The 13378-nt window shown below is 36.8% G+C and overlaps 1 protein-coding gene across 1 annotated transcript; it reads left to right on the top strand.

Moving 5' to 3' along the window:
* On the top strand, window positions 1-5318 carry LOC113348664 (cyclic nucleotide-gated ion channel 4-like). Its single transcript, XM_026592511.1, has 7 exons — window positions 1-1032; window positions 2080-2295; window positions 2446-2762; window positions 2867-2975; window positions 3137-3373; window positions 4441-4527; window positions 4653-5318. Exons 1-7 carry the CDS (start codon window positions 403-405, stop codon window positions 5166-5168), a joined length of 2112 nt encoding a protein of 703 aa, XP_026448296.1. The 5' UTR covers window positions 1-402; the 3' UTR covers window positions 5169-5318.
* Window positions 5319-13378: the final 8060 nt, after the last annotated feature.

Below are 13378 nucleotides of genomic sequence, written 5' to 3'. Positions count from 1 at the left end.
TTTTATCACCTCGTATATCCGAAATCAGATAAAACAACAACTACAAAGAATATCTCTTAGGTCTAATAAAACAACAAGTCATCAGCAACATCAAAGAATAGCTCTTTTGAAGGCAAAGAATATTTCTGTACAAGTTAAGTTTCATGTTTCATCCATCGATCTCATGCATTTCTACATTGCACCAAATCCCAACAGATGATGATCAGATTAGAGCAGTCGTTTGGAATTTCACTCAAGGTTATTTATGTAATTGTACACAATAGTGTCCTATTGTGAGCTTCGCTAAAGTTCCATCCATGTACCCTTCCTGATTTTCATTTTTGAATGAAAATCAATCAGTATAATATCCCCACAAAACAATAACACCCTTCTGTGACAAACTCTTCTCTCACTCTAATATTCATGGAGATGAGAGTTGGAGAAACATCAAATAATGCTCCAAATAATATTCATGACCATCACTACAACCTCAACAGCTTTGACACTACTACTAGTGAAGACGAGCTAGAAATTGAAGAAGAAGAAGATGATGAAGATGAATACGAAGATGAAGAAGAAGAGGAAGAAGAAGACGAACCGAAGAACTTGCATGGACGAAATAAGAAAAGATACGGCAAGAACAATAAAAGCAGTATAGCTGGAACATTATTAGGAAGAGTTTTAGATCCAAGAGCTAAATGGGTACAAGAATGGAATAGAGTTTTTCTACTAGTATGTGCAACAGGATTATTCGTAGATCCTCTATTCTTTTACGCGTTATCGATAAGTGAAACTTGTATGTGTTTGTTCATAGACGGATGGTTTGCCATTACTGTGACTGTTCTTCGTTGCATGACTGATGCTTTGCATGTTTGGAACATGTGGTTACAACTTAAAATGGCTAAAAGATCGTATTCAGGTACTTGGGGTTTAGAAAGAGAGAGCAATGAAATTCATCATAAAATGAATGCTAACAGATCTGTAGCTCTCCGGTATTTGAAAGCCAAGAAGGGGTTTTTCTTTGATCTCTTTGTCATCCTTCCAGTTCCTCAGGTGAGATACGTAAATATTTATTGCGATCATAGTAATTACTTAATCATTTAACCCTTCATTTCTTCATGATACTTTTTGGAAAAAGGTGAATATATGGTAACCCTAAATTAATTTGTTTTTGTTTTTCTGAAAATTAACAAGAAATTAGGTGGTATAATTCCTGACTTTAAATCAAGAAAATTGAAGAGTTGAAAAGGGGTAACAACTAATAAATGATTGTTAATTTGATAAGAAGGTTGAAGATGTTTTTCTAATGTACGTAAGAAATCCAAAAGAAAATGTATTTGCAGGTTGCATTTTGCAGCTTTTATTATGCAGCCCCGCCTTGCTTTTAAGTTCTGACGGAAGTAGCTGAAAAATAGACATGCTATCGGCTATAGCAAATTGATGACCGGTTAAACATAATATTCGTGGGCCGCATAAAGAGATTCTGGCAGTGTGACATCCACGATGATCTCACTCCATACACACATTAAATTAACCATTGAGTACAACGGTTAGCTGGATGACCAAGAACTTCCGGTGCATAATTTTGACAAAATGAAAAATATTTACTCGATAAAAGAGTTCCAAGTTAAATTCTAGCGTTTCAATGAAACCTTCAATTCCGGCGGCCTATTCCAGAAAGAAAAAGATAAATCGAAAGAAAAAAGATAAATCCTTATGCAACTTTTGTGATAGAGGTAATTTTGATAAACTGTCAAAAGAGTACGTACTTTCAGTATCCAGAGAATTTTTTCGAGAGAGATAGAGATAGGTAACTAAAATCCTAAAGAAGTTTTTGTAAGTATTATCTGCAAGTATATTTTGTTTTCATATATCATAGAGAGCTATAGTAAACAAACAAGAGAATAATGTTGTCAGTATCTCAGTTAAGTTTAACCAAGCATTATTCGCTCTCATGTGACTCTTCAGCAGCAGGCATCTTGTTGCAAGTGTTTAAAATAGCTCAATGGCCAGTCAGCTAGCCTAATGATCATGATCACTACTTAATCTTATCCCATTATTATCCTTGGTTTATTTATTTGACAAAGTTAATTTACACAGGTCGTGTTATGGGTAGTAATACCCTCTCTTTTGGACAAAGGATCGACGACAAGGGTGATGACGATATTCTTAATCATGTTCTTGTTCCAGTATCTCCCTAAGATTTATCACTCTGTTTGTTTTCTACGTCGCACACAAAACTTCTCTGGTTACATTTTCGGAACTGTTTGGTGGGGAATTGCACTTAACATGATAGCTTATTTCGTTGCATCACACGTGAGTACCTTTCAACACTAGCTAGCTAGCTAGATTGCATCTTCTTTGATGTTAATTTCATATCAGTACCTAGACATGCATGCTACTTTGTTCTCTGTTCATCATTCCATTGATAATGTGTCAATGTTGATGATCAATCGATGTCAACAGGCGGCAGGTGCATGTTGGTACTTGTTAGGGCTTCAAAGAGCATCAAAATGTCTGAAAGAACAATGTAGAGCCACTGATGGATGTGGGTTAAAGATATTATCATGTGAGGAAGCTGTTTATTATGGTACAAGTGGAATGGTGTTAGGAGATAAAGTAAGATTGGGTTGGGGTGAAAACAGGCATGTTCGGTTTATGTGTCTCGACACTGCCGATAATTTTGGTTATGGTGCGTACAAATGGACTGTTCCTTTAGTTACTAATAATAGCCGCTTGGAGAAAATTCTCTTCCCCATCTTTTGGGGCCTCATGACATTGAGGTAATTATTATACGAGCTTAATATCATTTTCCCTATTTTTTCATTAATTGGTCCGGATCGAATTGAGTAATAATCCTTCATTCGCCTGCAATCATGGTCTTCAGCACATTTGGAAACCTAGAGAGCACAACTGAATGGTTGGAAGTCGTCTTCAATATCATCATTCTAACCAGTGGGCTCATATTGGTGACTATGTTGATTGGAAATATTAAGGTAAATCATTAATTAATAATTCTGAAACATGTGAGCTAGTCTGCCTACTGCCAAGACATAGCATTAAGCAAGTTGCCTAACGCCAATAGTATGTAACATTATATCACCAATCAAATACCGTAAGTTTCATAGCAACAATTAAATTTTTGTATATAATACAGGTATTTTTGCATGCAACCACATCCAAGAAACAAACAATGCAACTGAAGATGAGGAACATGGAGTGGTGGATGAGACGGAGAAAATTGCCACCAGGGTTCAAGCACAGAGTACGTCAATACGAACGTCAAAGATGGGCCGCCATGAGAGGTGTCGATGAGTGTGAGATGATTGCTAACCTCCCTGAAGGTCTCAGAAGAGACATCAAATACCATCTGTGTTTAGACTTGGTTCGACAGGTAACGTTTTTTCATTCTGAACAAATCAGAAATTCCTTTCATGATACATCACATTCTACAAGATAACAAAGGTTAGGCCCATTGCTTGCTTTATCGGAATGGGCCTGGTAAGGGTTCTGATCATTGACCACCCTTATCATTGTTATCAATGGTCACTAAACCCAGCTGTCTTCTACCCCGATTTTCCCATGTGTGAATATGTGAATAATGTCATACAACTTAGATGTTTTCATTTGATAAAATGTCTCATTGTTCATTTATGAATGATTTATTGAGGCACCTATGACGACGCCTCATGTGCAGTGCACCGAATCTGATTTTGAATATCTCATAAGACAAGTTCTACGATGAAGCCCAATAGAGTTAATGGGTTAGCCTAGGGGTGTGTAACGGACGGACGGTTGCGGATTAGGGGTCACCCGTAACCGAACCGTTAAAGTTGCGGATTTGAAAAATTGAACCGTGACCGGCCCAATCACCCGCGGATTTAACCTTTGCGGATCCGCGGATTGTACGGGCCGGTTGCGTATTAACCGCGGATTTGACCTAGTTTTGATTGTACTTGTTGGGCCTAAATTCAGTTAGTGTCTTAACTTAGTTTTGATTGTATTCAGTTAGTTAACTTAGTTTTGATTCTATTTGTTGGGCCTAAATTCAGTTAGTGTTTTAAGGACTTTACTTCTTTCTCTTTGGGCCTAAATTCATTTAGTTAACTAAGTGATCAAAGAACTTCACTTCTTTCTCTTTGGGCCTAGGTTCATACTCAGGTAAGAAAACTTTGCTTCTTTCTACGGTTGCGGTAATCCGCGGTTTTCAAATGACAACCGCAACCGCATCCGCACCGCATGCGGATTTGAGAATCTCACCCGTGTCCGGCCCATACGTCTTGCGTTTTGGGTGAAATCCGCAATTTTGCGGACGGATACGGATTAAATCCGCGGTTCCGGTTTTTATGCTCACCCCTAGGTTAGCCAATTATGAATGCTGAATTCTAATGGTGCCTTGTTTATTCTGCAGATTGTTTGAGCCATATATAGAACAAATGACTAATAGAAATTGGTTTTCAGGTGCCATTGTTTCAACATATGGATGACTTGGTTCTCGAGAACATATGCGACCGTGTGAAATCACTCATTTTCCCGAAGGGTGAAACGGTAAACATATATCTATTCAAAAAACTGAATCATTACCTCAAATTACTTGTCATCTGAAAATTTATAAAGAAAAGTTAATATTAAAAGATAATCCCGATATAATTGAGTGTTCTTGTTACGTGTAGATAACCAAAGAAGGTGATCCAGTTCAAAGGATGTTATTTGTGGTAAGAGGACATCTGCAGAGTAGTCAAGTACTGAGAGACGGAGTAAAGAGTTGTTGTATGTTGGGTCCAGGTAACTTTAGTGGCGATGAGCTATTATCATGGTGCCTTAGACGACCATTTATAGACCGTTTACCTCCTTCCTCATCATCATTGGTGACCCTCGAAACAACAGAAGCTTTTGGTTTAGAAGCGGAAGATGTTAAATATGTGACACAACATTTTAGATATACTTTCGTTAACGAGAAAGTGAAGAGAAGTGCACGATATTACTCTCCCGGGTGGAGAACTTGGGCTGCTGTTGCAATTCAATTAGCTTGGAGGAGGTATAGACATCGGTTGACGCTCACATCATTGTCATTCATACGTCCTAGAAGGCCGTTATCGCGGTGTTCCTCATTAGGAGAAGATAAATTACGACTTTATGCTGCTTTGCTAACTTCTCCTAAACCCAATCAAGATGATTTCTCTTTCTAAACGGGTTCTTCGGTTTATATTCGTTGAACCCGGAATACCTAAATGTATACGTTATTTATAATACTGTGAAATATAAAAGTGTCATTGTTTCATGTATCCAACATTTTGATATCACATCTGCAATTTGCTTATGATACATTTATTATGTTGTCGCTCTCGAACCTGCATTCTTTCATAATGTACAGGTTGATCGGTTACTCTTCTTTTGATTAATTGCATTTTATATTTGAATTTTCTCTTGTACTTCTGACTTCTTGCCATTAGATTGAGAGTCTTTAGGTCCGAGGATGCTTGGGACTTTGTAATGCTTTGAAGTTGGAGAAGCTTCTGTGGGTATACCTCTTGTAAGCCCTCACGAGAGTATAATTCGTCCACTAGGGACACCTAGGGGTTTAAAGGATTGTTTCATTTGCTAAGTGCAACCATATCCTCAATGAAAGAGAGTTGTTGTATTTTTGGTTAGGTGGTTTTTTCGAGGACTAGCAAAACCTAAGTGTGGGGGAATTTGATATGTGTTTAATTTACATGTTTAGAGTGTCAAATTCATACGAATAATTGCTATGATTCTTACATATTATCTTTGTATTACTCTTCTTTTCTATTTTTTGTTTCTTTAGGTGAATAATCCGAAATAAATGGAAATGGTGTTAAAAGGAGCTAAGAAGGGAAAAGGAGTTCATTCCGACATGAAAAGAACAAGTTGGAAGGTGCAAAGACAACTCTTGGATACAAGTTACAGGAAGATTTACGGTTGGGAAAAGCATCCCCAAACCTAACCGTAAAATAGATGAATTCTCACTATAATTTGCATAAGGAGTTACGGCTAGGTCCAATCTAACCGTAAAATAAAGTGAATAGATATAAAAAATTTGGGCATTACCATCTTGTAGAGGAGGAAGATACGAATGCAACCCAAACAGAATGAGGTCAATCGGACATCGTATGAGAAAGTTAAAGCCGAAATGGCGAATAACAAAAAGTGTACATGAATAATTACAGCCAGGTCCAAGAGACTCGGACCCAACCAAAACTATGTGTATTTTGAGACGATTTATTGCCAGAGTTACGACCGAGTTGAGCCCAACCATAACTAGGGTGTTTGGCACGAGTTTGGGCTTCTAAATCAAAGGATACGCGGTCCCTGAAAGATTCTAAAACCTAGACTACGTGAGCACTGTAAAAGAAGACCCTCAAGATATAAAGAAGACATCTTCCACACCTTAGAAACACAATTCTATCTCACATACTATAATCCTATATCAAAATTTAGGGTTTACCCCTTTAGGGAATACCCATTCTCTTTTATAATCATGTGTAGCTAAACCTTTATTGATTAAGGATGAATTCAATGTTCTAGACGTGAAGTTTAATTAGTTGTATAAATCTATTTGAAGTTTTAATCATCATCGTTATTTTACAACATTTAGGGTTTATGATTGGTTTTCTAAATTACTCAAGTGTACAATTGGATTACTCTATTGATCAATCTATTTATAGTAGAAGCTATGAGATAAGTAATTGTCGAATAACTCGCTACACAAGTAGACATTGCGAGACCTTGTAGAGGGATTTTATGGAGCAATTGCGAGTGAAGATAACATCAACAAGTGGACCTTGATCTAAGAGTTCTACTACTGGGATCAAACTAAATTCACAAAGTTTAAAGCATTCGATTGGATTACACCTTGAGTGATCTATTACTTGGCTGTTCGTTAGATAAAATCTGGTAGTCGAGAACTTCCGTGTTAAGTGACAAAAAGAGTTTTGGGGATAACACTGATCTAGTTATTATTTTACGATTGGTGATGAACGATTCTGACAAAAGATAGATAAGTATGCTATGAGAGTTAACGTTTGGTAACAGCGAAGGACTCCTTGACCGTCTTTATTTTATTTGTTATTCTTTTTATTTTACTTTAATTCAATCTTCCTTTGTCTTTTATCTTATTTTGTTGAACTAAATAACATATCAATTACACATATTTTTATGGGAACGATCCTTACTACCGCTATATTATTATTTAATTAGTGGGAAATACTTTGAGTAATTTGTTGCACTTACGACACGCATCAATACCAATCTACCTCTAATAGATAAGCCTATTTGATTTTCATTTAGATCAAAGATCAAGGATTGGAAATCTGTTTGAAATAGACCAAGCTAGCAAACCTCACAAATCCGGGATACTAACTCACTTAGATTAGAACCCTTGATCATTTACCACCTCTCAGGAACAATCTTCAACTTATCAATTGAGAATAATTTTCAGATATCTATCTTTAGGAATTATAAAGTCTGAGATGAAGAGAACTTTGCGATTACTATCTATCTTGCCTGAAAGAGACTACGAGAATCTCGATAACATAAAAGAAAGATCAGGATACATGAACTATCAAGGTAAACGATAGTCGGACCTGGATTCACGAATCCCAAAAGTGAAGTCTTTTGGTCGTAAACCTAGTAATGTTTCACAGAGGGAACTTATAGTTTTTAAAGACTGAGGGTTTCTTATAATTCCATCTATGATAACTTGATAGTCAAGCGAACTCTTTTTCTGTTTAGATGAAACTGTTAGAGCATTGCTCGGTCGAACTCGCATGGGTTGTTATCTCAAGCATGTTTGAGCGAACTCTTTTTCTGTTTAGATGAAACTGTTAGTGATCAAAACTATAAGTCTTGATTTCTAGTCTATTATAGCTAAGTATCGGACTTGGATAAAAAGCGTAGTTGAGCTCAAAGACTTCATGGAGATTCATCATACATGTAGAATAACTACTCAAGGAACCGGTGGAACTTCTCGACAAAAAGGTATGTGAAGACTTGAACTTATCTATCACTCAAAAGTCTATCTACTCTATCTCCTACTCTTTGAGACAAGAAGTCGTATGCTATATATATAGACTTGGATTATACACATTTGGTATTTCGAGCCGAGTATACCTCACCTATATATATCTCGAAATATGTGTTGGTAAGATTTTCGCTTCGATCAAGTTTATCTTTACCATGTGACGAAAGTCATGATATTTTTCAATCATCTTGAAAATTGCTTTGACGAGAAATGGTGTAACAACTATATAACGTCCTCTAAGAATGTTTCAATAATTGAAATGAGAGTTTATATTACATAACCAGTGGTGGACATATGCATTGTTGTGGAAACACATTTATGTATAAGTCCTATTCCTTGAACCAAAGTTTGTGAAGTTTGTTGATCAAGAGAACCGGAAGAATGGCGTGAGCCAAGTCCGCGAACTTCCGAAGTTCTCAAACCCGAGAATTTATGTTGGAGTTGACAATCTACTTGCGTGAAGCTAAGTCCGCGAACTCAGTCCGCGAACCGGCGAAGTTCTCATACCCGATAATTTCTGCTGGAGTTTGTAAACTCTGCCCGGTAACTTAAGTCCTCGAACCTAGTCTGCGAACTTGAGAAGGTTATATATCTGAAGATGATTTCTGAACTTAAACTTAAAAAGACTAAGGAATGCAGTTTGCGAACCGTGGCTATAAAAGTTCATGAACCAATTCAAGTGAATCAAATCATATTTTGCTTCAATTGTGTCTTGTGTAGTACATAAGATTTCCTTGCAATTGAGCAACTCCCTAACTAGTTCATTTGAAGTCATTTGAACTAGTTATGGTGCAAAAGAACATGGTTGGTATGAAATGGTCATATGGCTAACCTTTTGGTTAACTATTGTTGAACCAACCAGTGCATACGTTTGGGTACGGTTAAAAAATGTAGAAGCGTGCATTGTCAAGTGTGTGTAACAAGCTAATTTTTCGATCTAACGATTGAGAAATATTAGCTTGAATCTAAATCAGGTTTTCATCTAACGGTGAATATTGAATGCTTTGTTACTAAGCTAACATTAATTACAAACCCTAATTTGAAAGACTGTATAAAGGAGACATCTAATATTGTGCAAAACTAATCCCCACACCTTACATGTGATACTAGTTTGCGTGCTAGAGTTGATTCTCCTTTAACCTTTGGTTTTCTTCTTCTAAAACCAAGTTAATGACTTAAAGACTTCATTGGGATTGTGAAGCCAGGCCGATACTACTTTTATCGTAGTTGTGTGACTGATCTTGCATCTTCTATCGTACGAGTACAATCAGATTGATTGGCTTGAGATTGATATCTCCGATAGGCAAGATATAAAAAGTAATCACAAACGTCTTCGTCTCATCGTTTGTGATTCCGCAACATCTTATTTCGCTACCATACGATTAAGATTATTGTGAGTGATTGATTAATCTAGGTTGTTCTTCGGGAATATAAGACTGGATTATCAATTGGTTCCTGTTCACCTTGATTATTATCAAAATACGGAACAAAACCTTTAGGGTTTATCTGTGGGAGACAGATTGATCCTTTGATAGACTTGTCTGTGTGAGACAGATTTGTTTATTGTCAAAGCCTGTGATTTTGGGTCGTAGCAACTCTTAGTTGTGGGTGAGATCATCTAAGGGAATCAAGTGCGCAGTATCCTGCTGGGATCAGAGACGTAGAAGCATAATTGTATCTTGGATCAGTGAGAGATTGATTAGAGTTCAACTACATTCCAGTCCGAAGTTAGCTTGGAGTAGGCTAGTGTCTGTAGCGGCTTAATACAGTGTGTGTTCAATCTGGACTAGGTCCCGGGGTTTTTCTGCATTTGCGGTTTCCTCGTTAAAAAAATTTCTGGTGTCTGTGTTATATTGTTTTATATTTATAATTGAAATAATACAGGTTTTGCGTTAGATCATAAATTAGAGTTATCCAACCTTTGGTTGTTGATTGTCATTGATGGATCCTGGGATATTGGTCTTTGGTACCATCCAAGTTATTCCTTGTGTTTGATTAAATACTCGCTGATTTCTATTAGCTTGAGTAAATCAAAACAAGAGAGAGATATTAAATTCTTAAGATACTTTTATTTTGATTGAGTATGACTATCTAGTTGATTCTCTAGAAAGTATTTCGGAGTTAGCCCATACAGATTGCTAAGCGAAATATTGGGTGGTGTTGTTAGGCCCCCCGCTTTTTCAATTGGTATCAGAGCAGGCAAACACGTTCAAGACCTTAAAAGTATGTGTGTGTAGCGATCTGACTATATGGACCATAAGTCTCAATTGACGCTTCACTAGGTTTAAAAACCAACCGTAGAAAAAAGCCTGATAAACTGGCTACTCTTCAAAAAGGGTTGGATGAACAAATCCTGATCAACTCTGGTCTTGTTGCAGAAATTGTAATTCTTAAGGATTTGATATCTGGTAATAGTCCCTTGGTGAATATGAGAAACTCCAGTTGTTTTTCTTTAAAGAATAGTCGTAAATCAGATAACAATCAACGATCGGTTATTGTGAAAACTGATATGACTAGGAACCATCAGAAAAACGTCAAGGTTTTGGCTCGTATTGTTGTTGTGATTATTCCAATCATCTTCAACAAGTTTGTATGTCGTTTCAAAAGAGTATGAATGTTGCAAGTAATCTTTGTAAGAAAACTAAACAACTTTTTGATACTTTGAAAGGATATACAAAACTATCAGGAAAGTCTAAACAGAGAAGTACTAATAGAATGGGTGCCTTTGCTTTAAGATCTACGTCTCCTTTTCAATAGTTTCTTGATAGTGGATGTAGTAGACATACGACAGGTGATCTCACATAGTTTGTTTCATCTATTGACTATGAAGGAGGTCCTGTAACATTTGGAGATGGGAGTTGTTGCTACATCAGCAAGAAGGGAACGATCAAACTGCCCGCTGTTCTAGAAATCCATGATGTAGTATACGTAAAAGGTATGACTTCTAATCTTCTTTCTATTAGTCAAATTTGTGACAAAGGCCATCGAGTTGTCTTCAATGCAAATGGATGTGACATTGTAGACAAAACTGGGAAAGTAATTTTTCAAGTAACTCGTGGTAAAAAAAACTGTTATCTACTTGATACTTAGTTTAGCAACCGTTACAATTTGACTAAGGTGGAATCTACACATCTTTGGCATGAGCGTTTTGGTCACATCAATTATCGTCTTCTAACTAAGATCATTAACAAAGAACTTGTTAGAGGCATTCCCAAAATAAATCCAAAGATTGAAGGTGTATGTGGTGCCTGTCAAAAGGGTAAGCAAACGAAAGTTCACCACAAATCATCTCGAGATATTATCACTAAAGCTCCACTATATTTAATTCATATGGATCTCTTCGGACCAATTCAACAACCCACTGTTGCTGGTAATAAGAATGCTTTAGTTATGGTAGATGATTACACCAGATTCACCTGGGTTGCATTTCTATCTCATAAGAATGAAACTCTTGGTGAATTCAAGATTATTGTCAAAAGGATCCAGAATGAACAAGGTCGTGAACTAAAGAAAATTAGAAGAGATCGTGGAATATAATTCAAAGACACCAAAGTATTTGAATTCTGTGACGAACTGGGGATCATTCAACAATACTCACCACCTATCACTCCTCAAGCTAATGAAGTTGCTGAAAGAAAGAATAGGAATATTCAGGAGATGGCCAGGGTAATGCTCCATAACAAAAACTTACCACTAAGATTTTGGGGAGAAGTTTTTTTTACATCATGTTATTTGATCAACCGTGTGTATTTACGGTCTAAAACCCTTAACACTCCTTATGAGTTGTGTTACAGAAGGAAACCCAACCTACACTATCTCAGGGTGTTTGGAAGTAAGTGATATATTCTGAAAGATCGAGAACATAAAAGGAAATTCGACACCAAAAGTGATGAAGGTATCTTTCTTGGATATGCTTCTGATAGTCGTGGTTTTCGAGTATTTAATCTCAGAACACAAGTCATGATGGAATCTGCAAATGTTATCATCGACGACATTAGTAACTTCCGACATGATAATCCTCCTGCTGATTTGCCTCCAACCGAGACAATTGAGAAAGTCAAAGAAATTCCAGAATCAGTTGAAGTTATCCCAACGGTTACTGATCCTGGCATTTCTAGTGACGAGGAAAAGAGCACTGATCAAGCCATCCCTGACGAACAAGAACGTGTCCCTCAACGACATCTCTGGGTTCAAATAAATCATGATCCCAACAGTATTATTGGAGGAAGCTATTCTACAACTAAAACAAGAGGACAACTTCAAAATATGTGCAATTTTGGGTGTTATCTTTCACAAGTAGAACCAAGGAATATTGATGAAGCTCTGAACGATCCCTTTTGGGTGAATGCAATGCATGAAGAGTTAAATCAATTTCAAAGACAAGATGTGTGGGAACTTGTACCTTGTCCATCCAATATCAATATTGTTGGTACCAAATGGATATCCAAGAATAAGTCTGATGAATTTGGCACAATTGTCAGAAACAAAGCTAGGCTTGTCGCTCAAGGATATTCACAGATTGAAGGGATCGACTTTGACGAGACCTTTGCTCATGTGGCACGCCTTGAGTCCATTCGTCTTTTGTTAGATCATGCTTGTTTTCTTAAGGTTAAGCTATTTCAAATGGATATAAAATCTGCGTTCCTCAACGGAATTTTAAAGGAGGAAGTCTATGTCGCTCAACCTAAGGGGTTTGAAAACCCTGATTTCCCAGATCATGTGCTAAAACTCAAAAAGGCATTGTATGGGTTGAAACAAGCACCTAGAGCCTGGTTTGAAAAACTTACCACTTCTCTGATTAGAAAAGGTTTTTCAAGAGGCGGAGCTGATAAAACCTTGTTTACCAAATGGAGTGAGAAAGATGTGGTCATTTCTCAAATCTATGTATATGATATCATCTACGGATCAACTTCTGAAAAAATTGCAAAGGACTTCCAAGTCTCTCTTGCTAAATAATTTGAAATGAGCAATGTTGGTGAACTAAAATTCTTCTTAGGATTACAAATTCAACAACATAAGGATGGAATTTACTTATCCCAAGAGAAGTATGCTCGAGATCTTGTGACAAGGTTCGGATTGAATAAGTCTTCCAAAAATTAACACCTATGCCCACTACTGGTAAACTACATAGAGATGAGAAAGGATTAAAAGTGGATCAAAAGTTGTATCGATCTATTATTGGTAGAATTTTGTATCTTACAGCGACTAGACCTGATATTTTTTTTAGTGTTGGTTGTTGTGCCAGGTTTCAGGAAAATCCAAAAGAGTCTCATCTTGCAGCTGTAAAAAGGATCATTCAATATATTAATCACACTGCCAGGTATGGTTTATCTTACACTTTTGATACTAACACTGATC

Source organism: Papaver somniferum, chromosome 2 (genome assembly GCF_003573695.1).
Source record: "Papaver somniferum cultivar HN1 chromosome 2, ASM357369v1, whole genome shotgun sequence".
NCBI classification, from domain to species: Eukaryota; Viridiplantae; Streptophyta; class Magnoliopsida; order Ranunculales; family Papaveraceae; genus Papaver; species Papaver somniferum.
This window is presented reverse-complemented; position numbering and strand designations above follow the sequence as displayed.

What these genes read in the sequence shown, in the direction of transcription:
- LOC113348664 (XM_026592511.1), top strand. Translation starts at nt 403, where the DNA reads ATGGAGATGAGAGTTGGAGAAACATCAAATAATGCTCCAAATAATATT. An exon ending in TGGGGCCTCATGACATTGAG is followed by an intron (nt 2,763 to 2,866) that starts GTAATTATTATA and finishes CATGGTCTTCAG; the next exon opens with CACATTTGGAAACCTAGAGA. An exon ending in GTTTAGACTTGGTTCGACAG is followed by an intron (nt 3,374 to 4,440) that starts GTAACGTTTTTT and finishes ATTGGTTTTCAG; the next exon opens with GTGCCATTGTTTCAACATAT.